We start from the raw sequence: 27,754 nt of genomic DNA, 5'->3' as shown, positions 1-27,754 counted from the left end.
TAACGGTTTTTCGTCCTTATCTGAGAAGACTAGAAAGTCTAACCGTTTGCAGATGTCATTGCAAAGGTAGCACTTTCTCCTCAGTTATTTTGAAGACCCTTAGTTTTGGTCCGGCCGGGGTTTGAACCCGCGACCCCCGCTCAACAAACCGGCCTTCTCCTAACTGAGTTAACTAGGCGGCGGTTATTAGACAGTAAGGGAAAACGGTATTTCAGCTTGAGGATATAAATACGAGAGGTGCAGAAAAACTAACTTTGAAGAACGTACCTCAGTCTCCTTAGCTCTGTGTAATCCATCTTTAGCTTGTTCGTACTGGGACTTTGCTGTTGCCAAGGCAACTCTGTGATTCTCTAACTCCTTCTGTCGTTCATTAAGTACCTGCAAAGAAAACTTAGTAACTCAGTTTACCGCCGATCCAACCCTGGCCTGCGAGAAGTCTTCTTTATTCGCACGTCGTGCGCGGCTCTTAGTAGCCTACGTAGCAAACCTCCCAACTTTCTCAACGAATTCGCGCGGAAACGCTTGCCACGGGCCGATCGCTCGTGGTCTACGTTACAGGCAGCCATCTTGGCTATAAATATACGGAGGGGGAGGGTCCCGGGGTTTACAGTGGTGAAACCGTCCCTCGTCCCCTAAATAGCGGTTATTTTACAGTTTTACTTAATTTGGTGGCAGCTCCCACTGTTGTTTTTAATTTGATGGCTTATTTCCAGTGACTGACATCTCCGCGCAAATAGGCCTTTTTAAAAAATATCATAGTCCTGGTTGCTGTCCCTCTAAACTTTTGCTTAAGCATTCCTTCAATTTCTCTTGGGGCGATTATTAGTCACAAGAGAAATTGAAAACAATGCTTATGCAAAACTTCGGAGGGACAACGAACAGTATTATCGCATTTTTGAATTAGGCCTTTAAGCATTTGTTCAGTACCTGTTGTAATTGGGTAACGCTACCATGTTGTGACTCCATGATCTTTCTCTCCGCATCCACTGCTGCTTGTATCCGCTCTCGCTCTTTTTGTTTAAATTCATGCATCATCTCATGCTGTTTTTCTTCTTCCTCAGATCTCACTTGAGCCACTGCGCGGGAAATGTGTTTTTCTTCCTCTCTCTTCATGTCCTCTCGTAACTTTAACACGACTTCCTGGTGCGTCTCCTCCATTTCTGCAATCCTACACATAATGAAGAGAAGAAAATTAATGAAATTTGTTTTACTTACAAAACTAGTCTTCCATCGACACAAAAACAACCAAAATTATTGAATTTACATAGTTTTTCCAGCTTAATGAAGAACTGTAACAGTTTTTTTGTATGGTTAACCTAAGTCACAGATTGTCAAATTGAAACGTATTCAGAACTCGCTATGAACATCGGCGAGTATTCTTATATTATACCAGCACTTCAAGATCTTCACTGGCTGCCAGTTCACGCTCGTATTCATTTTAAGATATTAATTTTAGTTTTCAAGGCAATTCACGTACTTGCAACACCATATATCAGGGATTTAATTAGTGTTAGATCGAAGTCCTCTTACAATCTTAAATCAAATAGTAGTCTTTTACTTGAGCCGCCTAAAGAGAAAATGCTTTCTACGCTTGGTGCCAGATCCTTCTATGCTGCTGCGCCATGTCTGTGGAATAGTTAGCCTGCTGAATTGCGCGAATTTCAATCATTAACTATTTTTAAACGTAAACGTACCTTTTTCGGATAGGTTAGACTAGAAATTCGATTTCATCTGGACCTTTTTTTAGCTAATTTGATCTGACTTTATTGTATTATACTATATCTTTATTTCATTGATTTATTAATTAATTAATTTTCAGTCAATTGTATTTTACATTTCACATTTTACATTGTACAGTTATATCATTTTAGAATAGATTTTTAAGTCAATTATTGTAAAGCGCTACTGATCATTTTTATGTACATAGCGCTATAGAAGTACTTCAATTACCACTATTATTATCATTTTTATCAACTGATCTGAGAAAATCTACTGTTGTTTGCTATGAAGACACTTAAATTCTACCGTTGTGTTCTACTGAGATCAAAACCAGACTTATTCTTTGACGGATCGAGGTTGCAGTTGATACCCTGGTATCGCCTTTGTTTTTATACTGTTGAATCGAGCAAACCGTCATTCGGTGTTATAAACCTGATAAAATATTATGCCATGCTCCGAAAAACTGCTGAAGCTAATGACTGTGGACGAATAACAGCAGCTAATTGCATGACAGTTTGATAGGTCAAGCTCATATTTGATTCTGCGGTAAACAAAGGCGAATCGCGAATCGAACTGTAACATTTTAAAACTGCAATCAAGGTCACAAATAAATCCTCTGCGCCCTGTGTTTGAGCCTCTACATCAAACTATTTACGTTTTTTTTTTCCTGTTTTAGGGTTAAACAATGCTAGGACTGGAATTAGGTGATTACACTTTTATTCTTCTCGAACGTACAGCTCACACGAACACTCCACTGGCAAAAAATAACGACAGCAAAGCAAAACTGTTAGCAAAAGCTTCTCATCATTTTCGACAATCGAGTACAGCACTTTAAAGACGATTCATGACCTAAAACGGCTTTTGCCTGAGAGCAGACGGAAAAGCCCAGAAAACCGACATTGATATGGCCGCCATGTGACAAACGCCCATGAAATCTGCTTGATATCTTCTTCTTTTGTGTTTGGGGTAAAGGTTCTAAGTAATAGCTTCGGCACAGAATTGACCTAAAACAGAAATATCCTTGTACAGACATAGGCTCTTTAAGAGTAAAAATGAGTCCAGTGAACTTGGAATTCTTACTTTCCCTTGAGTTTCCGACACTCTTCCTTCTGATCTCTTAACTGGCGACACATATCTTCCACGCTAATAGACGTCTCTGCCAAAATTAAAGCAAAAACAGATGAGTTGCTCGGTAGTTGTGATACAGGTTTTCGGCCTTTTCTGCTCTTTCGAAATTTTAAGAAGAGACTCCAAAACCTCACCTTAATGTTGCACGAAGATTTGCCGAAGGCGACATTCGGTACCCCGAAGTTTTTACTCACCAGAATCGGAATCCTCTGTGGCTCTCTTCAGAGCGTCTTCAGCCTTTTGCTGCCAAACAGCCTCGTTAGACAGCGTCTTACAAACAAAATCCTGAAAAAAATAAAAAGTCCACGTTACAATTCATTCCACAAAGCCCTTTTCTCCCTATCTATTTTTAGTGAAAACAAAGATGCCATTCTCTCGCTCGGTTCACATCACTATTGCGAGTGGAGGATCTGATGGCGAGCAAGGCCGTTAAGACGATATATTTAAATTCTGACATGACTCCGAGAATTTAGGGACAAAATTGCAAATTTTTCACGAATCCATCGTCTGGTAATTCCCAGAAGAGACTTGAGCACAAACCAAACCAAAAGTATAGAAAAATGACCAGAGAGCCTCAGAGTCATGTTAGAATTTTTATACATCGAACGTGGGTTATTTGGTCATAAGCTACCTGAAAAAGGGAGGCAATGATTTCCAACATTGTTGCGCCAATGGGGACTACTCGTAGTCTATGTTGCACTGGTGTGCAAACGGATGCAACAGATCCCAACAACACGTAACAACATGCAACAGGGTGTGCAAACGGACGTAACATGTAAAATCCAACAATGTTGGGAGTTTTTTGCCAACAATGTTGCGTTCGTTTGCACGGGGCTATAGAAGCAAAGCATCATGATAAACTTGATTAACAATGGTAGTGTTTCAAAGCGCGATCCGTTTTTAATCTCTCTTCTATTTATTGTTTTAACTAAATCAAATCTTCAATGCAAAAACTCTGTCAACCTATTTACAAGAAATACAATAGCTATCTAATAACAAACATAATTTTGACCATTGATAGTAAATGAAAACATTTCCAAGGCTGGCAGATCTCTATGTTTATAGACGGAAAATAAAAACCTCATCCTCTCCCCTTCTTTTTTAGGCACCTATTTTCGCGATCTTCGTTCTTTAATTCCAAAGCCGGATAAGGAGCTTTAAGTAGGTAAACTTTTTGTCATAATAATCTTACCTTAATCCATGACAGTGAATCATGCGTTGTAAGCTCCTCAACTAAAGTCAGCTCTTCTTCCAGCGCAGTGCATGTCCGACCTGATTTTGACAGTCGTTTCTATGGATGGAGTGGACCAATTTAGGTTTCCGGGAAACTGCCCACCTACCACTCCCCTAACTCAACGTTAACATTTGCGTCTCACTTGGAGCAATATGTTGGGTTGATCCGATGGAGTATACAGCAGAGAAATTAACGATCTTTCTGAATACGAGCTTAAGTAATAAAAAGTACAGCTTCTTTGCAGTTCAGACCGTCTCCGGAAAACACTGCATAGAAATGTATGATCTTTCTTAACATGAGTTTACGTAACAAAACGACTGCTAATACTTCTTTCAATGAAGTTCCCACTATCGTGAAAACATTACTAGAAAAACTCCTGGAATGTATAATAACCTATAAAGCACGGTCCATGAAGTAAAATTATGAAAATTCAATGGTATAGTCTTTATAATAAATGATGCATTTTTAGCCCTATAGATTAAAAATAAAAGGCATCGTTTTAGAGAGTGAGATGTAATCCCTGCTTTATGGCGGAAGGCATTCTTTGCCGCCATCAAATAGGTAAGTTGTAACATTTTTGAGACTTTGCAAAGAGATTTCCCATAAAAATGTGAAGACTTGTTGGCTGGTTAAAAGTTGATGAAACACAAGTTTACCTCTTTCAAATGCTCGCAAGGTAACATCTATGTACAAAAATTACATTTTCTTAACTTCTCTATCCTCCTCTCTTTTACAAAAGATGTCTGTGACACTTGACACTTTCGTGCGTTCAGATTCAGAACTGTGAATTGATTCGCTACCTCGTTTGCTGTATAATCTTATAATAACATACAATGACACGGTAACCTGCAATTCTGTTATCGTAAACGTCTCGATAAATTTTACTTATGATTGTTGAGAAACGTTGCGCACCATAAAGGCTGGTTTTCAATAACGACGGAGTCGGAGTCGGAGTCGTAATCAGAAGCGAAGAACTTTACGATCCAGTAAAAACAGCATTCTGATTCCGCTTACGACTCCATCCTCGGAGACCCAGGGGCAGTCAGTCGGGCCGGGTGAAAAGGCGCTTCGAAAGTTTTCAAGTACAGGCGGAAAAGCCCCTGGGTACCGTCTCTCAGCGGACCATTTCCAAACGGTCAAGCGAATGCTGGCTCCTGATTGGGCACAAAAAATGCTTTGTATTATTGTGCCCAATCGGCGAACAGCATCTCATGAGTTCTTTTCGTGAGTTCGTACACGACGGCTATTGACTCGATCACGGCTTATCTGGCTCATGCGCCAAAGAAATGCACGCAGTCAGGAATCTTTCAGTTTGATATAAACGCTACATTTCAAAATACTGGTAGTCTTAAGTTTACATTAGAGCCTAAATAAGCTAAGAAATATTTTAAGACAAGTAAATTTTAAATTCTTCAAGTAAAAGAAAGCTTCACACCTATCTTTTTTTACTCCAGATTTTCCCACGCAACGTAATTAAGATTGATTGACATGCTTCGCCTTTCTCAAAGCTTGGAAACCGCAAGTTCGCTAAGTCGGTTTTAATGAGATGCAAAGTAAAGTTACTTCACACGTGCATTTTTGGTTAAGTAAAACTTAGCAGCTCTAAAGTCTTACTTAACAGCCTAGTGTAAAGACAACCACTGTCTACACGAAAACTAGAGACGCTTTCCCAAAAATACAAGCTTGAGCTTACAACAGCTATTCACGCTTGCATCGATTACGTCTTCGTAAATATTAGGGAGTTTAATATGCCGCGACAGCTGACAACCACGAAAACGTCGCATGAAGAGTGAACTCACATTTTTTCAGTCTCAGTCGTGATTAATCCAACTCACTTACTTTGTCAAATGCAAGCGAAATCTTCTGGAATTGAATTTCTATCAACCATATCCAAGTTCATAAAGAGAAAGAAAATTTTGTCATTGCTTGTTTACGTCCTTCACAAAACGTGAAATTAGGCATTTTCACGTGGTAGTCGTGCAGTGACGGCCAAGAAATATATGCAAAGAAGCGTGATGCACGTGCAAAGTTGTTGTTTTGCCTTGTCAAGCTATTGCTTTTTTTACTTTCTCGTCGCCGCTTCATCTTAAACTTCCTATTATTTACGATACATTGTGATCCGTCGAAACTGAATTTTCTCAGTGCAAATCGGCTCCTGCTGATAGCATCTGAAACGTTTTTCGACTCACCGGTAGTTCCTTCGTTTCAGGTGAACGAACCGGGCAACTGTGGCGAGATTATAACCGTCGTGTACGAACTCACGAAAAGAACTTACGAGATGCTGTTCGCCGATTGGGCACAATAATACAAAGCATTTTTTGTGCCCAATCAGGAGCCAGCATTCTCTTGACCGTTTGGAAATGGTCCGGTGAGAGTCGGTACCCAGGGGCTCTTCCGCCCATGCTTAAAAACTTTCGTCGCGCCTTTTAACCCGGCCCGACTGACTGCCCCTGGGTCTCCGAGGATGTTACGACTCCGACACTTACGATCAAGTGAAAAATAGGTTGTCGGAGTCATAAGCTGAACTGGAAGAACTAAACCAATCACAAAGCGTGGGAACGGGCATTGTGATTGGTTTATCCTTCCGCTTATACTTCCAACTCCAACAATCTGGTCTTCACTTGATCGTAAACGACGGAGTCATAAGCGGAGTAAGAAGAAAATGAAAACGTTCTGCTTCTTCCGACTCCGATTCCGCCGCGCTTATGACTGCTGACGACTCCGATTTTTTATTTTCAACAAGTCGTAAGCGCTTTTACGATTCCGTTTACGACTCCGTCGCTAGTGAAAACCAGCCTTAAGAGGACTAATGTTGGGTGTCCTGTGATTTACTCACCAGCATGCCTTCTAGATGTTTCCTCAGTTCACTCGTTGAATCTTTTAAGTCTTTGTCTTTTGCTTCTTTCTACCATGGTCAAAGAAAGCAAAAAGGGTAAATGATGAAAAAACTGATCATTACCAAAAGAGGAAACCTTTTCAGTTCTAAAACATTTATTCACATTTAGCAAGCTAGCTGTCGTACGTCCATGAGCGACAACATCAACATCAACATCAACATAAAAAAGGCTGCGGCAGAAGGGTCGCTATTGACTGACAAATTCAAGGGTGTGGAGGGGAGGGGTGCGGAACTTCAGTTTTCAGTTTTAGTTCAGCTTCTAATTACGTCACGTAACGTAACGTAACGTAGGAGTTAAGTCACGTTTTCCTACGGTAGGAAAACGCGGCATCTCTTAACCGAAGGATAACATTTTGTCCAATTAAGGTTCACAGATCAGTTAACCACACCCCCTAATAAAACCTCCACGCGAAGGAACTGTTATGAAAAAACCCATCTTATTAATCACATAAAAGTAACTGGTGTTTAATTTTCCCAGTGTTATCCGGATAACGCGAGTATTAGTTGGGGTGGAGGAGGGAGGTGGGGTAGGGGAAAGAGGAACTCGTTCCGTTTGAGGGAAAAAGCCGTGGATGTGGGTGACGAAGCGCACAACTCCCTCCCGTTTTCTGAAGGAGGGGAGAAGTGAGAAGGCTCCTTTTCGCAGTTTTAAAGGGAAAAAAAAATTAAAAAAAGTCATGTTCGTGGTAGGGTTCACACTCAAAACAAACGAGGCTCTTCAGTAAATACTAAACTCACTTCACTTTCTGAGTTTGCGTACTGCTGGATTTCTTCCACTAGAGTTAACTTCTCTTGAGCCAGATTCCTCACGTGATCAAGCAATTCATCGTCATCCAGTTCATGATCAACTGTTCTTTGAACATCGCCGCGGAATGTGTGTTCAACCAACTTCCGCCGGAAACGATCAAACTACGGAAGAACATAAATACAAAATCATTTTGAAGGAATTTCTGTAAGCCCCACCTATTCCCATTTTGTGAATCGCTTTGGCAAGAGAGAATGAACTAGATCATTCTCTCTTGCTTTGGCTACTCGCTTGCACGTGACCTAATTACCGTGATACCCAAATAAAATGGCAGCCTGATATAACAAACTGCCGGGGGAGTGTGAAGTGTAACCTTTATGAAAGGACACGTTAATACGGTGGATTTTATCCAAGAAATTTGCCTCTAACTGTTGGCTGAGAATGTCATTCGTTATACCAGAGTGTTATTGCTTACTTGCAAGCTACAAGAAGCTGTAATGGGAAAGCCTTTCCTTACATATATTTCAGAGCAAAATATTTGATTTTTCCTGCTCTTTTTCAAATCAAGTCTGTAGAATGGCGAATGATAAAAGACACTAATGGATACACAATTCCACAGAAAGCACAAAACCATGCCCTATATCAAACCCAAACGGTTGAAGTGCTATTTTCTGTTTTAAAACAAACGGCGACCAAAAACTAAACCCCTTTACCCATAAAGCTGATGTAAGGGAGTATTCCCCCAAGCAACATTGTTTCATTGTTTCAAAAAAGCCATGTCATTAATGCTTCAATAAAATGCGTTACTGTAAAATCCCAGTTCACTAACTCTTTTTTCCAGTTGATGAAAGTCAACCTTGAGCAGTTTCTCAGCTCTTTGTGCGTCCAGACACTGAGCTTTAGCGTGATCCAGTTCCTGCTGAATCGCCTTGTCGCTCTTTTAAGAGAGAAGGTTTGTTTACTGATTACCTGACTGGGTCATTTTCAAAGGTTAAGCGTGGGTGGGACTGGGTCGGTTTTTGTCGAACTGCATTATGGGACTTATTTAAGTATACAAGGTGGGTAAATACAAAATAAGATCGACCTAAGGGAGGTTTTTGAGCCCGCAATCAAGACTGAGCAACTCCCACAAACCCTTGTTTTTACTAAAAACCGCTGGACACGAAACCTCCCCTGGGTCGATGTTACATTGTCACAACCTACAAGATGTTCCTCAGTGAACCCAGCTCAATGGTCTGATTGTCCTCGAGTTGCTTGAAGCTCAGTTGTAGAGCATGTGGACTACCCTATTTTAGGTAATTAAAGCTCCATGAAATTATGGTATTGGAAATTAACGCGACTTTAGAGGAAAACGACTTTGAAATAAAGAAAATTAACCAGGAAGAGAGGATAACAGTTCAAAATGGAGAAAATTAACGGGATGCTCACAAAGAAACTAAACTTGTTAAGACAACAGAAACAAAGTTAGGCCCACTTCAAACGTCGAACTTTGTATGTACCAAACTTAATACCTATTTGGGTCGACCCAAATGACAACAATTCGACGGTTTATTCAGGCGTCCGACTTAATTAGTCGGACTCAATTCACTTTCACGATGTACAATGGTCTATAATGCTTATCACTGAAATGAATTCAGTAATTTATGCATTAGTTTCGGCTTATGAAATTTCGAAGTTTGAAACGTAGTCGCTCTACAGTCGAAAATCCCATGTGGGCCACTCGATCTTAATTCATGGGTCCACCCAAATTAAATATGTCGGACTTAATTGCTTCAAATGTCCATCTCTTCATGTTCTTAATTGAAGGGATTAGAATCAATACATGAAAAAAGTTTGACATTTGAACTGGGCCTTAAACGTATAATCTGAAATGGAAACTTTGTTCGAGGTACTTTCCCTAACGCACGAAGAGAGTCTAACGAAGAAATCTGGCCACTTCGAGGGTTCTTCACAGTTTCACTGTTACTGGCGGATCTCCATCCTTATAAAACACTCCTCTTTTCTACGTGTGACGAATGTCCGAAGTGTATCCAAAATAATGGAAATCTCAAGGTCGCGTAAATCAACACTTCACATAGCCTCCCATGCAGGCGTTTTTAGGGGAGCTCGTATTTCGTACCTCCCCAAAAACGCCTGCTCTACCGAGAACAACATTTTTTCCCATTGTTTTATTTGCGTGGTAAGTGACCAATCAACAGTTTCGAAATAAAGTGAAATAAAGTTTTGACAGGCTAAACACGACTTATAATCTCGCGGTAGTGTAAAAGCGTGATCCTAGAGTTACCCATTTCCTTCTTTTCGTTCCTTCGCTAAGTTAGCCTGCGAGCCGCAGACGTATTTCCGGTCGTCGCTTCTCTCCCTCCGAAGGTTTTTCTCGGCGGGTGAAACTAGAGCAGAAAAAACCGGGTGCTTTAGCAGGCTATCGCTAAGGTTATGCAGTGCACGGGTTATTCTAAAATCTGACTAAATCTTGCTTTTGTCACTGAGTCTAACATTTATTAGAGGTCATAAAGCTGTCCCAGTGTTTCATGCAGATCGACTAATATCGGGTTACCCTGCGGTCGAAGTCAACCTATCAGAATTTGGAAGGTACAATGTGATTGGCTTAGCTTGAGAAAGGAATGTTGTTCTCGATTGAGCAGGCGTTTGTGGGGACGGACGAAATACCAGCTCCCCTAAAACACCTTCGTGGGAGGCTACGCTGCATATTACCGGCGGGAAAATTACCGACTTGAATTCGTGAAGCGTTAATTTCCTATAAAAAGGTAATAACCAGAAGGTCATAGGCTCGACTCCTGTTAAGAGAATTATAAAATCTGGTAATATTATGACCTTCCGCAATGTGGTCAGACTTGCTCTGATTCAAGCACAACATCCGGGAGATTCAAGTCTAGGTGCTATGGCAACTAACCTGTCTTCCTTCGCTGAGATGATCTCTCATCTTCTCTAACTCGTGTTCTAAATCAGCGATGGTTTTAATCCTTTCCTTCAATTGCTTCTCTGTGGTTTGAAGTTTCTGAAAAGGGCAAAAAAAGAAATCAAAGAAGTAAAATAACATAATTGGTACTCACATTCACAGGAACAGACAAGAGTCGACACTCTGTTTGAATACAGGCTTGGGTAACGATGCACAAATGATCTATCTCAATGAACTGCCTAAGCAAGCCGTTTACAAATTATCCTACGGCTAAACTTAATGCATGTAAAACCGGCAGAAAAAGAAAAAGCTACTTAAACGAGCAATTAGTTACAAGGAATTACCTGCGCTAACGAGCTTGCAATACAAGCATGCATTGAAATTATTACATGTACGACTACAACGAAATAAAACTGTGATTACTGTTGGTATTAGCTTCTTCCAGTGGCTGCTTTCATGGAAACTTGGACGCTTTACTTTCCGCAAAAATTCAAAGTGTGACTTTCCCGATAAACCTAAAATATTGTGTGGCCCTGTGCAGAAAATTACATGTTTTTTTTCAAGTGGCTTGACATTCATTAAACTTCAACGGACTCTGAAAACCTGTCAGCCGCTCAGATCGGAACAAACCTAGACATTTAGACAATATAGAAAGAATTATGACCCCATTAAAAACAACGGAATGAGAAAAAAATAACAGAAATTTTTAACAGAAACAAGGATATTTAATTTCTGATAAAACATGCTTGATTTTGGACAATCCAGACTTCTTTGGTATTAACTTAGAAACTACAGGGAAACATAACTATTCAGTTTATTGACATTCCTGAAAGGACATTTGTCTCGTGTTGTCTTGAAAACATGAACATGTATCAACAACACAAAAGCTCAAAAGCCGAATCCATTACACTAAGTAAACAAGTAAACGAACTTCCTGCCGCACGCTAGCTGCACGCATTTGCAAGCGTAATACAGTCACAGCGGAAGTTTAAGAGCACACAGTAATTTTCAAGGAGTTATAATAACTGCTCTAGTGCGGTTAATTTAACTCCTTACAGTAGAGTCATTTTTTTCGGTGTTATCTTAACTCCAAAAAGGAGTTTAAAGAACTCTTTTTCAGGAGTAAAAATCACCTCAGATTTGGAGTTAATAGTGAGGAGTTAAAGTAACCCGCCAAAGGGGGTTATCATGTACCTAAAATTTTTTACTCCATTTTTGGAGTTATAATAACTCCCTAAAAATTACTGTGCACGAAAATAAAATGGCGGCTTACGAGAATGAACTGGACCGAAATGAATGTGGGTTTATCAATAGCCTTCGTGTAAAACGTGTTAACAATGACGATAAAAGGATACTTCATTGTCTTGGCTTTACTTATTACATGTAACTTTGTACAAAAACATTGTTGATTAGAGTTATGTAAGGCTTGCCATGAATTTATCCCTCATAGCGTCTTAACTCTGCGAATATTTGACCAATTTCCATGAAATTTAGCCAACCAAATTATCCTGTAAACATCTGAAAAATATAGGCTTAACATATCTCTAACACTCCGTTGCGTATGTATGTAATAAAAAAAATGTACTAAAAAGTTTTAAGCGTTTAATAATAATAATAATAATAATAATAATAATAATAATAATAATAACTTTATTTTATTGTCAATGTATTTAGCTCAACAGTTATATTAGCTAATTGGGGACACTTCCCTAAGAACTGGCACTAATCTATTACATGACTTTTAAATTAATGATCTTACCCAAAACCTAAAACTATATATAAATGTTCATGACTCAGAATTTACACAAGTCACAGCAGTTACTATTATTATTATCTACATGGCTAGAAAGGTCCACACCGCGTATGTGTTACTTAAATGCTTTGAGGCTTGTCAAGTTTCTGAGCTCACTACTGACTTTTGACCAAATGAAAGGTCCTTGGTAGCGTTTGAAAAGTGAATTTAATATTTTACTGCGGGCGCAATTTCAATGAAGAGAAGCACATGATTTAGAGACTGTTTACGAGGTGGGGGACCCCAGGAAGGTGTAGTAAGATGTGGCGGGTCACCCCACTTATCATGTAAACATGATCAAATTAAAATGAGATATTATAAGGACAGGCGGGTTACCTCACCTGCCTTGGGTCCCCCACCTTCATGTAAACAGGCTCTTGGAGAAATGGTAAAGATAGTTAAATTAACTAATTCTTTAGTACATCCTTAATCATTATTCCACATAATGGAAAATGAAACACGATGGAAACTGTACCTATGTACTGGCTGTTTACTAATTATAAGACCGATTACAAGGTGTTAAACCCAGAACTCTAAAATAAAAAAAGGTGATGTTTCAGTTGGGAAGTCCTTTATAACAGATCACGCAATTCTTACCCCTTTTGTTGCATAAAGCTCTTGTTCTAATTTTTGTGCCTCTTTCTCCACTTCTTTAGCGGCCTTCTGCCTTCCCGGCTGAAAATAAGAGAAAGAAAGCTTGATTGTTACATACAGTTTGTACATATTTATTAACCCAGGGGCACCCAACGACTGTTTTCTTTAAAATATCTGTTTGGAAAAGCAACTATTCCCTAGAATGTTCTATCAGTCACTTGACGACGGCTAAAAATTTCTAGATGACCGTTCCATTCATAAACAATTTTCAAAGCGTATCTAATAAATTCCCTACGATTTTCTGAAGTTTAATTTTCGCATTTTACTTCCCAAGTTAGGTTATTTTTCATTGAAAAAAGGAAACATGTGATGGAGAGATGAATGAGAAAATGTCTCACTTTCGTAATACGTCGCATTTCATCTAAAATGTTCGGGAAAATAAGACTGAAGCCCTTGTAATTTCGAAAAGACTCATGTTCCCCTAGGATGACGGAACAGATACAAATTTTACAACGCCGCTTAGAATGCTTTTCTAGATATCTTAAAGTACTCTGGATAGCCTAAAAAGTGTTTTCAATGTATTTAGGAGCAAACCGTCGTTGGGAGCCCCTGAAAAACCCTTAAGTGAAAAATACTTTACAGGATGTTAAAAGGAGATTGGACACTTTGAAAGTTTGAACGTTGTCGTTTTTAGTGACATATAAGGGAGCTTAAGCAACGACGACGGCGACGGCAACGAGAATGGCAAAAAAGCAATAGGTTTGGATTGACAAAACAACAACTTTGCACGTGCATCACGCTTTTTTGTACATTTATTTGCCGTCACTGCACGACTACGACGTGAAACTTCCTGATTTCACGTTTTGTGAAGGACGTGAACACAAGACAACGACCTTCTTTTTCTTTCTCTGAACTTCAATACAGTCTCTTAGAGTTCAACTCTTGGAAAATTTGTCAATATTTGACGAATTGAACGAGATGGAATAAGCGCGATAAAGTTGAAAGCCACGCGAATTCACTTTTTAAGTGATGTTTTCATAGCCGTCGCCGTCGTAGTTGCTTAAGCTGCCTTGTAGCTTTAGTTCCAACGGTTCAATAGTGAGCTTAAGAAACGATGCACGTCAACTGGAAGTAGCGTTTTTGCCTTTTGGCTAGTGGCCTCGCCCTAATTTTTGAGCAAATTTTCTCTTTAAGAGTTAAAACACTTAGCAATACAAATCTGGTGGCGTCAGGGCATTAACAGGGAAACGACCTGACTTCCGATTGACGTGCGTCGCTCCAAACGCCTCTACTAAAACTCCCTTATGTGTAGTCGACTGATTGTACAAGTGACTCTTCTGTGTTACTCTACATGCGAGCAAGCTTTTCAGTGGAGTTACACTGTTTGAAGCCACATGCAAGCGACACACGACAGGAGACACGAGAGAGTAGGTTGAAGAAAGAAACGAGGGCTTTACTTTCCTCTGCCTCACACGTGCTCGCTTCGCGCCACACAAAATAGAAAGCTTGCTCGCAGGCTGTTTTTATAAAGTTTCATATTAGACAGCTGTTGGCAGTTTAAAGGCGTCTATTCGAACTCAAATCACCACATATCAAAACCTACGTAGCAGGCGTCGAAAGGGGTAGGGGATATAGCGCCTGCCACGCAGGCTACACAGATCTTTGCATTAACTTTTATGGTTTAACCTGAGAAAGGATTTTGCCTCCACTAGGAACGTTGTGTGATGACACTAAAACGGCTGCGAGGGAGACTAGCATCCCGTGCACATCTCAGCTCCATTTTGCTTTGAAATTCCGAATCCCGGCCCTCAAATAAGGCAAATCCCGAATCCCCAGATTCAAATAAGGGAAATTCCGGATCCCGATATTCTAATAAGCCAAATCCCGGAACCCAAAAATCCTATTGGGAACCCTCGATACAGCCGAACGTGTAACGCGGAAAAAGTAATCGTTTCACGTCGTACCTGCGAACAAGCTCTCCATGGCCATTTGGTGGAGTCGCGAGTCCCTCGAGGCTGGCTTCGTTTCCTCCAGAAATGGAGAGCTTGCTAGTGGCTTTTCCACGTAGCTGAGGGCGCCTCTCGAAACCTCACAACGAAGGGGGAGTGTTGAGAGAAAGCTGTCCTCGCAGGCTACGATTAAAATTATCTTTGAGGTTAATCAACGGTAGTTTTCGTGTATTATACCTAACCTTTGTCGACATGGTGGAAATTGTTGAATCCTTTTCACGTAGTTCCTTCTTAAGTTTTCCAATCTCTCTCTTCGCCTGATGCACTAAGGCGTCCTTTGCAGAGTTTTCTCTCTGTAACCCGTTCAGCAGTGTCGTGGACTGCATTTTTTGCTTGTTTAGCTTTTCATTTTCGTTGGATAGTTGAGCAATTCTTCGCTCCTTCTCAGCGATGTCAGTGCGCAACGATGCGATCTTGTTTGTGGTTGCGTTTGGGTCCGTTTTAACCCAAGCGGAAGCCTTAGGCTGTGAATAATAACCAAAAATATCCAACTTCCATAATTTTTTACAGTGAAACTCTATTTAAAATAGAACGTTTTCCAAGTTGACGAAGAAAACGTCCTTCAGGAAATCAAAATACATAAACAAGCGCCCCAATAAACAGTAACAGGTAAAGGTAAAGAGCCCTTATTTTATGTCGGTAGCTCGAAATAGTCATTTGACTAAGGGTTGATTTCCACTGTCGCGTAATGTTTCCGTGTGAACGGACGTAAAATTTATGCGCGTAAATGAAATAGAGATATGTATGAAAGGCCACGCGTAAACGTGAAAGTTGAGCAAGGATCAACTTTTCCGTTTAGGCGTGACCTTCCACACATTGTCTCTATTTTATTTACGCGCGTTCTCACGATAAAAATTACGCGACAGTGGAAATCCACCCTAACAACCCTGAGCTCGACGGTGCACTCGTTTTATCCGACCTCTCTCCATCAGTGATCCGTTTTACGCGTATTTAAAGCTACACAGAAAGGGAAGAAGTCGAAAGAAGGATTTGAGGTCACGCCTGGGAATCGTACTCAGGACCTCCCGCACAGAAGGCCGCGTACTAACCAGCTGTGCTAATCCTTCCTACTTCATTGAAAAAAAAAAGCCTTGAAAAATTCTCCCCTTAAATTTACTGCAGTAAGCCTACTTTCTCTATAGTTTTTCATAGTAACTCAAGTAAAATTCCGGTTGCCGGCGCTTAAAGCACATGAAGCAACACGCAGATTGAAAACATTCTGCTTGTAATCATTCCCTATCTCATCACCCTCCGACTATAATTAATATTCTTCTACCGTGCTTTTGCCATCCCTCATTGAGAACAAGTACGATGTTTATTAATTATAATAACAACTATAATCTTGCTTACGGCCGGCTAGTTAAAACACCCTCAAAACCCTTTTCATAATTGTAGAAGCAAAGCTCATATAATCAGGATTCAACAAGGTTCCATAGGTAAAGGCCTTATCCAAACTGTTACCTTTTAATATACCATTTTTGGCAGAAAAGGTAGTCCTTTTCGTATACCTTCCATTGACCAATGGTACCCCTATCTCATACCTACTATCAGTTAATCTTCTTGCTTTGCGTTTAATAAAATAAAATTGATACGGCCGTAAGATGCGTCGGCTCGAAATAGTCAAGTTAAAGCCTTTTCTGAACATCCATAAAAAAAGACGATTTTCCCTACACTTTCATACATTATACTTCAACTCACGAAATCCTTACTCTGTACATATACCCGAAGCCAGAAAAAGGTACCCCTTTTGGGCGGGGCCTCCCCGTACAGGCATCATGGAGAGTATCTCCACTGGCAATATTTAGGACAAACCTGTGCCTGCAACTTCATTGTTTTTGGCGTGCAGTTGATTCTGGTACATGGCTAGTTTCGGCGCTGCTGCCTTCTCGTTTTCTTCCTTCTCTTGCACAATCGCTTGGAGCTGCGATACTTGCTCACGAAGCTAATGAATTATGCTTGAATTAGAAAACGCTGAATCCTCTCCTCCAGCTCTGATAAAAGTAAAAATAGAAAGCATCACATAATGGTCGTGAAATGATTTCAAACAGCATTTTGATTGTTTAAAGTGATCAAAAGCGGCTTTGCAATAGCTTAGCAATCACAAAGGCGACAGTAGCAAAGAGTTACCAATAAGATGATTTTCGAATCCTTTCAAACATTGAATTGTCACGGATTTTTTTAAATTGTTAAATATGTCAAATGCAGGTGACTTTACCAAGAGTAGAATTCCTTAACGAATGTTCAGCTTACGGGTTTACACCCCATAAAACGTTGCATTAGAGAATGTCACGTTGTTGTCGTGCAGTAAGCCGTGGGCGGCTACAAACTTACCAAAAAGTTTGATAAACCTGACGAGTTGTTGTTTTTGGTTCTTTTCACTGCTTTTTCTGGGAGAGACGGTTTTAGTTTATTTTGCCAATATTGTAAGTTACGCCTCCTAATGCGCTATCAGGGACACCCAACGTCAATTTTCGGAAAATATCTGTTCGGAAGACGATTTGAGATCCAGAATTTTCAGAACATTTGTTGTAAAATTTCTTACTTGCCTGCCTCTCCTAGGATTTTCGAACATCTAAAAAATGGTATAATTGCCCAATTTTTAACGGATTTGTACCCTAAAAAGTCGGGAGCCTTTTTTCTGGCTGAAATTTTCGAAAAGGTAAATTTTGATCCGCATAATTTTCTGAATTTTCGGATCACTAGACCTTCAGCTAGGAAATCCGAACAGATGAAAAATTTTTAGAGGATAGAAATATGCCTGTATCTACAGTTTAAATACTAAAATACGTTTGACAATGTTATGGTTAAGTGGTTTTGAACTATATTCTCGTTTGGTGCCCCTGCGCTATGAAACTTAACGTTAGCAAAGAAATTACTTATAAATGACAAACTTAGAACTTATTGTCAAACAACCATGCCTTCTAAGCAGTTTATTAAATGCTGCAAACAACTTTGAATAACTGTAAGGCTAATAAGTTTTCAAAACCCAGAATTGCAATCCGTTTCAATCTTCTTAAACTTTGTCCATCCGAGCCTTCTTTTACATTTGCCTTGTTACTTGTACCTTCTTTTTTTTCTCAGAATTAACCATTTTTCTCCGAATCATGGCTCAAATCAAGAGAGAATAATTCTCGAATCTAGCGACCGTACACAGGTAGCAAAATGTAAGGTAGGAATATTGTCTTCTGTTATAATAGAAACCGCGTTTCAATGCGAGTAAAACATCTTTAAAGAAGGGCTCTAAAAGGCAATTTCTATTTACTCAAAACCAGTCACTTTATCGTCTTGACTAGAACGACAAACCAGAATTCGAATTGGAAACAAAAGATGTACCGTTAACGTATGGGTCACTGCAAGTCAAATGCGGATACCAATTCGACATAAGCAACGTTAGCTATTTTTGGTCTTTTTTATTGCCAAGTTGAATCAGATGTCAGTTACTTCATTGACTGCATGCAAAGAACTACTTTCAACCCGACAAGATTACACGACCATGGTTTCTGATGTACATTTTCAACAAATTTGTAAAGGTTATTCAGAACAAATTGCAATAAAATTTTTATGAAGATGGATCACTCACTGTCTAGCCTGTTCCAGGCTCTCAGATCATTTCACTATCAGACGGCAGGGATGACGCGTAAGTGAAAGGCGCGCGAAAATATGAGCGCATAATCTGGAAAAAGGAGGTTTCCTTCCGTTCTATTTTCGCATTCGCACTTTCTCACAGACCCGACCATCTTAGAGCCTGGAACAAGCTAACCACTGTCTTAAGTGGACACTAACAAGAGCAAATGTACCTGAAACTGCAACTTGACTGCATAGCTCCTTTCAGATCAACAACCTCATCTCTCAGAGCTGCAATGACACCATCTTTACGATGACACTCTGCTTCGTATGAAGCTGGTCGGCTCAGTTCATTACCCATGCGTAACAGACGCTCCTCCTGGAGAAAATACAAACAAAAACAAAACAAACTGTGACACAAGATAGGCAAGATAAGGATAAGATTTGGAAAGTTGTGACACAACAATTTCTGAGGGTATTTAGTCGGAAAAGTAAGCACACAAAATTGATTCAATTTTTTACACTAAAATTGAGAACCGTATACGATGTAAAAAAGGATAAATTTCAAGGCCAAAAAAGGGTCAGTGCTAAGCCTTTGTCCTGAAAAATATGCAGTATGCATTGTGGCTTCCATAATGCACCAAGCTGAAGCAATTACGAAATACATTACTAACATTATTATAGTTCTTACTTGACACCATCGCCTGACCAGCAGTATGCAGTCGAAACAAAGCAATCAATGACAAAGACTTTTGTGAGACAATTTTAAACGATAAATAGGCCTACCAGGTAACATAATATTTCTATAGCATCCGCCATTTCAAATAACTCATAGCTCTACACAAGGACTTTGCGTCCGGGGGCGGGGGGTGTACTGAACAAGTGTTTATACGGGGAGACTCCACTCCGAGGTCAAACCCGTTATCGTCTTATACACCATTTTCCACGAAAAAGGGACCCATTTTGTACACCCTCTGTTGACAAATGGTACCCCTTTCACATACTCTGTTTAGAAGTTTGCATCCCCAACAGAACGTTTTCTCGACTTTATAAAGGCATAAAATTCATCTGTTGCATTCATTTGCCCACTGCAAATAAAGCAAATAAGCAACCAAAACAAACAAATCTTTGTAACTTTAACTCCATCAGAAATGCAGACTGGCCAGACTAGTCCAGTCATGTTCAGAATTTCACTTTTAATCAGGAATGTCCAACTTGATTAGTCTATTCCTAAATAGTATACAGGGCAGTGTACCATTTCTGGTGAACATTCTCCTAAAAACTCCATTTCCTCTCATTTCTTACTCTTGGACTAACCACCTTAACCTTCTTGCTAACGGAAATGTAATATTCTTCTTTGGCTGCCCTACCTCACTCAAACATTTTTTTGTATTTACTGCTTTCCCTTGTATTTTGCACTATCATTTAATATTGTACCATAAAATTTGGAAAATAAGCCCCGGGGCTCATATTTTTCAAAGGCCGTTTTTGAAGGGCTTATCTACGGAGGGAAATTTGCGTTTCAAAATCGATTGGGCTAGCCTTATAGTTGGACGTAAATTTACCGTTTTTGCTTTGTTTTACTTTGTATTTGAGGGCAATTTTCCAAGTACAAGCCCCCGGGGGCTTATATTTGGAGGGGCGACTTAACAGAGAGTTTTTTGCGTTACCGATTTGGGGGGCTTATATTTGAAGGGGCTTATTTTCGGAATTTTACGGTATATTATAGTTTTAGGGGGCGATCATTCAATCCCTTCTTCTACGGAAACCAATTAAGTGGCCGTGTTTATTCAACGATATGATCTTGAGAAATTCCGGAATTAACAGGGAGGACCTTGCGAGCACAATGTCAGAGGGGAATGCATGGAATAAGATCATTATTCACAGCATCCCAACTGAAAAGACTGGATGATAATAATGATGATAATCATGATGATAGTTACCTCTAGCAACAGGAGGACCAGGTATCCTTTCTCTGCCAGCAGAGCTGGGTCGAGTCCTGGTAACACCAGCACTTGTTGGGCGAGATCTCAGAGAGGGTGTGGCTTAACATTAGCCTGAAAAACAACCACACTACAATAAGCCTTATAGAGCATGGTCTAGTAACCAGAAGATCATAGTTTCTACTCCTTGCTCCTTGGGAGCAGTCAGATTTTTTTTCAGAGCTGCCTGTGTCACTTAGTCAATTAATAAACACCTCTTGACTGTATATTTGTTACAGCTAGGTCAAAATTAAACTCACGATAAAATTTTAACCTAAGTTGGTTCTCAATTTTCTTTGTATCCTAGCTCCAACGCATTTATATTATTAGGGTTAGGAGACAAGGGAAACTGAGAATCAACCTTTTACCTGAATGTAGGTACCATATATACCAGGCCTTGAATTCGCCATCACATTTCTATCACATATCAATATTCTAGTCCAAGCAGCATGCAATATGTCTGTCACATGAACCCAGTTAAGTAACCTTAGCTCCCATGAGTCTCATGTAGCTTAGTGGTAGAGCATCTGAACTAGTAACCACAAGGTCATAGGTTCCACTCCTAATGGAAGTACTGGGTTTCTTCTTTCGAGCTGCAGCTGTGTCACTGACTGAATAATCTACCTCGGTTTTTTTTTAAATTTCAATTTCACCAAAAATCTTTACTTGCCCGTCAAGCAAGTTGAGAAAAGAATATACACTAGATTGATTGCAAAATCTACCACCCCCAAGTTATCAGACATGACTTTCTTTGAAGGCTGGCATTCATAACAACTTACTATCCTTTGGATCAGATGGGCCTCTTATTTCTGATACTGAGCCACCAGTCCCAGGCAAACTGACTGGTTCAGTGCTTGTATACAGTGGTACACCATCAGTACTCACTGGTGTCACAGTGTTGATATAAGGAAGGGAGGTGACTCCACCCAACTGTGATGTTGCCATTGGTGATGACAGAACACAGAGTCTGTATGATTCCCATGGCTTAGACAGACCCAAGGATGGGTAATGAAGTGTTGAGGATGAATCAACAAGAAATTCAAAACCTGCATTTCCTGTGTAGTTGTACGCATGTTAAGGAAGTTCTGTAATCAAAGACATTAGGTATGCATTGTAACTTCATTTAACTATATTGAGCAAAATATCAAATATCATCAACTGAAAAGATACAACTCACTTTGACCCTGACTGACTATGACTTAAGGTTGTCGGTTGTCGAAATGTCAGTCACTGTCAACAACAGTCATATTGAGGCATTAATTAGGACTACACTCACCACACACTTTCTTTTACTGTTGTTGTCATTTTTAAAAGGATACCAAATCCAAACCTTATTACATCACCGGAGGCAAGTCTCACAGCTGCATTCTGTACACGACAATCATTTACATAAGTACCATGTGCTGAGTTTAGATCTTGAACCACAAAACAACCCTCTGCCTCGTTGTATTCTATAACAGCATGCTGCCGCTCCACATTAGAACACTATCATGATAAAAAATAAAGGAAAAAGGTAAACTACACTGTAAATTTCATTGACTTCCATAGGAAGCAACTGGGCACCTGGAAGTTACAAATCAGTTGTAGATTAAACAATTAATATTTATTAATAAATAAAAACTAAGGGTCACCAACAACAATCTTTTACCAACAAAATCAATGCATTATCAAGAGAAGGTTATGAGAATCAGTAAAATGATCACAAAAGAGAAATGCTTTGATCCTTTATCAAATTCTCTCGACTAACTCTTTAACAAAATGTATGGAGATCAGTCTAGAGAATTTGTATTCAAAAATAATTTTGAGTTTCAAAGGGCTAGCCGCGGCTTCCCCAGATTTTTATCGCTTGGCCAGCTCGGCCAATCGCCAGGCTGACCGAGGCTTTTGGGCCAGGCTTTGACCCCGGTCTACCCCGGTCTGACCAGGCTCTTGATGCAAGGGTAATTAAAATACCGGTTATGTCTTGCCTCTTGTTTTATCTTGTTTTTTGATAGTGAAACTTTTTGTAACACAGGGTCAGAGAAAGGCTCAAACTTCTTTTTCTCTTTTAACTCTCCTTTTCTGCTTCTTCCTTTTTTTCAGGCAAAGTTTGTGCTAAGTTTTCCAAAGAATGCCCTTTGCCAAGTCAAGTTGTGCAAAAAATTAATATGAAATGTGTGGAGATAAGAAGACCCCAATTAAAGACTGCATGTTGCAAAGCCACAGCAAGCAAATCGTAGCAAACAGGCACTAGGACAGTTCTAGATTTAAATTTCTTGACTCTGAATGTACAGTATCTTTCATGAGGATTTTTAATATTATTTCAGAATTTATTTATCTTTGATGCTTTTGTAGTTCTTCACGGCTTCTGTTTCATTGTGTCATTTTTGAACGAGTACGTTATCTTTTTTACTCAGTATAAGACAAATGCTGTATTTACAAGAATTTCAGAGATTTTAAATGGTCATTTTTATTAAAGCTTTTGAAAATGTCAAACAGTGGCTTTGCTACATATTAATTTAGGAAATACTGACATTATTGGACAGGGCCTGTGAAGTAAGGGTTTAATGGTAGTAGCTAGTAAGGCAATCCCCTCCCATTGCTCAGTTGAATATGTTTACACAGTCATTATGTGGAAATCATGTGGGTTTTTTGAGGGCATGTATTTGAAAACTAACTGAGCTATGGGTTGCCTATGCAGGGTCCGAAATTAACTTTTTAATACGAGCGCCAACTGGCGATCAAGTATAAATTTTTGGTCGCCAGAGGGCAAATTGTGGTCGCCAAAAATTCCCCCTCCCTTTTTTTCAAATAAAAGTTTAAACACCAATAAAAAATGCATGGTATGGACGTTTTTGTGCTTAAAAATTGCAATACTTCCGCTCCCGATACCAGAAAGAAACCGTACGTGTACGAGTGGTCTCATTTTTTCCACAAATTACTTTTTGGAGATATACATGTAAAGCCATCTGATCTAGAACATAGGAACAGAAAGCTGTCTGCCCATGACTGCACCGGATCATATCAAAACTATTTTCTTCCGATAACTACCACAAAACAATCCACAAAACAACCACGAAACACAGCCTCCATGTTGCTCGTACCAGGCCACATTTTTTTGTGCCACATTACTCGTAATGGCGGCTTGGAAACGTTCAACTCCTATTGATAGTAGCTGTTGTGGAGGTATTATTACAGGAAGCTTTGTTTCACTTTTAATTAAAAAAATATCAGCAGGACAAAAAGTAAGACATGTGTTGGCAAATAGCTTCGAGGTTTCATTTCTTAGTCAGTGTCTCCCAAAGTTTAAGTCCACAATAACAACCAGCTTTACAAGTCGCTAGCTGGCGACCAGCTATGAAATTCTGGTCGCCAGGACTAAATTTTTAGTCGCATTGGCGACCAGGAAGGCGCAATTTCGGACCCTGCTATGGGTGCATGTAAGATCCCACACATTTCCTATAGTTTGTGAGGGTAATTTTTGGGTCCTATGGTATTGATATGGGATGTGAATCAAAGGTCCCATAGCACTCCCATATCCATTGCCAGTTGATCAATCTATGCTGTACTATGGGAATTATATGGAACTTTACGAAATACATAGCAATCCCACAGAACAGGGTGAGGATTAAGGTACTGCTATGGGGCACACCAATACCATTCCCAAGCAAAAAGCTGTGGACAATGTATGGACCTTTACGAAATAAATTATACAGTCATCCCATAGCAATAGACAACAGAGTGAAAGAGAGAGACATCTATGGGTTTGATATGTAGGGCTGTAGCCCATTTCAAATCCACATAATAAACATATATGGACCATAGCTCTTCCCATATTGATCACTTCCAAACTTGGGCCATATATGTCCCATACCATTTAACTCCATAAGGGCAATACGTTTAGACAATAAACTTTACAAGTCATGTACATGTAAGTGACACATAAAGATTAAAAAACTACACATAGCTAGTTTACCATTGTTTGTTACGAGGACTGAAGAAATTTATGTCTTTGATCAACATGGCTGACTAGAGCTTCTTTTCCAGGATCAGGCAAAACTTGACCTTTAACACAGACATCTATGTTTGCCTATGCCTCTTTAAAAAAAAGAAACATGTAGAAAAGAAAGTAATAAAATTTACAATGGATGTTTCTGAAACAAAGACCTTTTACCTGAGATCCTTTGGACTAAAAAGAAAACCTATATGGACCAGAACAAAGACCCAGTGGACTAAACCAAAGACCTTCTCATACCACTATCCACCACCCCCCATGATCTGTAATGGCTTTCCATACTCTGTTTACCCTTAGGCCAACAGTCATCCATTTTGTCATTTTATTAATGACAAACATAGACTGCAAAATAGTTGTATTTTTCTCAATTATAAAAATAGTTTTCTTTGCACAAAGCATGCAAGCCATCTCTCTCACATCTCTCCCCAGTCTTGCATTCTATTCATTCACAATGTTTACTAACCTAAAAATCAATTTATTAATGCTTTTTGCCCCTGTCTCTCTCTTCTTCTGTTTCAGCATAGACAAGCAAAAGCTGGAACAAACTTGTTCGCATTTTACTTTTTACGCCTACATACAATGTTAAACTTTTACGACTGCCACAAGCCTTGAACATAGCATTGTGCATGTGCCCAAAAATAAGGCACTATGACATTACAGTCTAACCTCTCCTTACTGACACCTCTCTATTACGGACACATCTCTATTACGGACAGTTTGTTTGATCCCAGAAATGCCAAAAATCATACATTCCCTAGTCCCTTTGGTGTCCGTATTAAAGAGGTTGGACTGTATTATTCTCTTCTGTACTAAGTTTCTAGCTGTATCTAAATCTCTACTCACTTGCTAATGATTCTGTGATTCCATTAAAACAGGATACCATGATAAGTGGTGCTGAATAGTTCAATAGATGTTGCTTACTCACTGCTTGTTATTGCTGTCCAATAAAGTAGGAAAATTAATAAGCAAGGATACAGTGGTAGTAACAGCAGGGCACAAAGTAGGTTTTGGACTGTTGCCAGTCATGTTGACTGGCCGAACAAATTTTAGCATGGTCATGGCTTATTTGTGACGGGTCAAAACAATGGGTAATTGTGAAGAACAACTATCCTAAACTGACAGATAACTGATCGACAGTTAACTGACACATTACCGACATACTAGCGACACTTTGTATTGAAGGTAAGACCATATAGATGTCCTTGAAGAAAAATTCGCTTTATAACTTTAATTTGTCTTGTTTCGAGCATACAGTCATCTGTGCTAATAAACCATGCTGTGTTTTGTTACAGCTTATGTCTATGTGAAATTTATATCGAGAAATCAGTTTTGGGTGAATCTTTTGTTTTCTGTCTCGCGAAACTAGATCCTCGACTTGATTGTCGAATTTAAATCTGTTATACATGTAGTCACCCAGGGTAGGGAAAACAAAGCGAAAACAATGAAGCATTAAACAGTGCATAACAAAAGCGAAAGCTAGTTTTAAAAACGTGCTTTCAAAATAGTTAACGATTTTGCATTAACGCAAAAAACATGCGCGTGTTTTGCGTGTCCGTTGGTCGCTTATCTCTGAGCTGCACTGTATGCTAAAAAACTCTTTGCATTGTAAAATGGGGACAAAATAATATTGAAAGAAATATTTAACAGTTTTTGAATCCAGGTACACAGCTGGGGCCCAGAACAAGGATTTCAGTGCTGTTTCACAGACGGAATTAACCAGAGTTAGTTTCATCTGTGATGCTGGCAACAACCACTACACAAGTAAGTCACTAAACTGTGCACAAAAGGTTTACAGGGCGAGGACCTGGTTTCTTGAAAGATGGTTAAGTTTAACCCAGGATTAAGCAAAATTTTAATCAAAGTTTTCTTGTCTAAGAAAACGCAACTCAAGCTTACAAAATATTGTTGAGCCTTCACTCCAAGATATGGTAATGATAAGACAAAATGTTACTCTAAGCAATACATGGGAAGGTTAATACGAAAAGAGAACAAAATTAATTTTTAATCCTGGACTAGCACTAATTGGCCTTTCAGGAACCGGGCCCTGAGGATTTCATAGGTTGTTCCAACCCAGACTTTGCCAACATCAGAGAACATTTACTATTATTTTACCACTAATATTAATCATAAAAAAGTTGACAGGCTGCAAAGAAAGCAGTTTTACAGCCTGCCATTCGGGTAAGCTGTAGCTAGTATGTTCTGGCCCACAAGTCATTTCAACTAGCCCCCAAACCCTTTTGATTAGCAGGATTGATTACATGCAATCCTTCTATAATTTGAATTAATTCCCAAAAAACAGCATTTGCCCGTCAGGCAGGTTGAGAACAAAAATCACTAGCCCGATAGCAAAATCCACTAGCCCTGGGCTATCGGATATGACTTTCTTGGCACGCTGAGTTGACTAAAACTGGGTTTTTCGAGTTACCATAACTGCTGGTTGAATATACTTTTGAAACAGTAAAAGCATACAAAAAATCGAAACCCCTTCTACACATCAATTTTTAGCTACCTTCACATTTAGATTTTTCACTCTTCTGGATGACCGGATGGGACTTTTTTCAAGCCCTAGCTGCTCCTACTCCTTAAAAACAACCATGCTTTCACACCAAGAGGAAAACATTGCATTTCGAGGATACCTCTAGTTTTAACAATAAATTCTTGTTTATAAACACACACAGTACATTGGCTTAATGGACTATGTTTTTATCACCAAACTCACCATGACCTGTAAGTATAATTATCACATAATCAGCACATTTTCTCATAATTAACATACACTGTAGCTAACCTTACAATGACATTGACAATATAATAATCCAAGGGCTCAGCATAGTACTTAAGTTTTGTCTTTAAAAAATTTAAAAGTGTTAGAAGCTTGGAGTACAATTGTCACCTCTGGTGAACTTACTGTATACAATGTAAATCAATTTTTTCAATTTACATCAAAGACGAGGTCACTGGTTCATGCATCTAGCCATCTCTCTTGGCAGGAACAATCACCAGTGACTAATGCAAATGCAACCTATGATTTTCATCATGGTATTAGAGACGTGAAAAATGATGCAATTTGTTTTGTGTTAAATTCCCCATCTCAGTAAGAACTACAGTAAGTTGTCAAACCCCTGCATGACCCATTGATGTACCCAGGGTTTGCCAGAGGGAGACATTTTGATGTTGATA

At 39.4% G+C, this 27,754-nt stretch overlaps 1 protein-coding gene and 1 long non-coding RNA gene across 2 annotated transcripts in view; both read right to left on the bottom strand.

Moving 5' to 3' along the window:
• The window catches only part of LOC140925514 (uncharacterized), a 41,667-nt gene extending 20,142 nt beyond the window's left edge, over positions 1–21,525 (bottom strand). Inside the window, 15 exon segments of the mRNA XM_073375460.1 lie at positions 268–378; positions 928–1,168; positions 2,800–2,875; positions 3,042–3,132; positions 4,040–4,138; positions 6,918–6,986; positions 7,716–7,886; positions 8,552–8,659; positions 10,634–10,738; positions 13,029–13,106; positions 15,217–15,498; positions 18,311–18,323; positions 18,832–18,977; positions 20,949–21,040; positions 21,360–21,525. Of these exon segments, the coding sequence (XP_073231561.1) occupies positions 268–378; positions 928–1,168; positions 2,800–2,875; positions 3,042–3,132; positions 4,040–4,138; positions 6,918–6,986; positions 7,716–7,886; positions 8,552–8,659; positions 10,634–10,738; positions 13,029–13,106; positions 15,217–15,498; positions 18,311–18,323; positions 18,832–18,977; positions 20,949–21,040; positions 21,360–21,525 (1,848 nt within the window).
• A 412-nt stretch (positions 21,526–21,937) lies between these two features.
• LOC140946039 (uncharacterized) lies at positions 21,938–27,140 on the bottom strand. Its single transcript, XR_012166798.1, has 4 exons — positions 27,084–27,140; positions 25,418–25,511; positions 24,536–24,657; positions 21,938–22,065 (listed from the first exon to the last, which is right to left on the bottom strand). It is a non-coding gene; the product is annotated as an uncharacterized lncRNA (long non-coding RNA).
• Between the last annotated feature and the right edge of the window lie 614 nt (positions 27,141–27,754).

Source organism: Porites lutea, chromosome 1, assembly GCF_958299795.1.
Source record: "Porites lutea chromosome 1, jaPorLute2.1, whole genome shotgun sequence".
Lineage (NCBI taxonomy): Eukaryota > Metazoa > Cnidaria > Anthozoa > Scleractinia > Poritidae > Porites > Porites lutea.
This window is presented reverse-complemented; position numbering and strand designations above follow the sequence as displayed.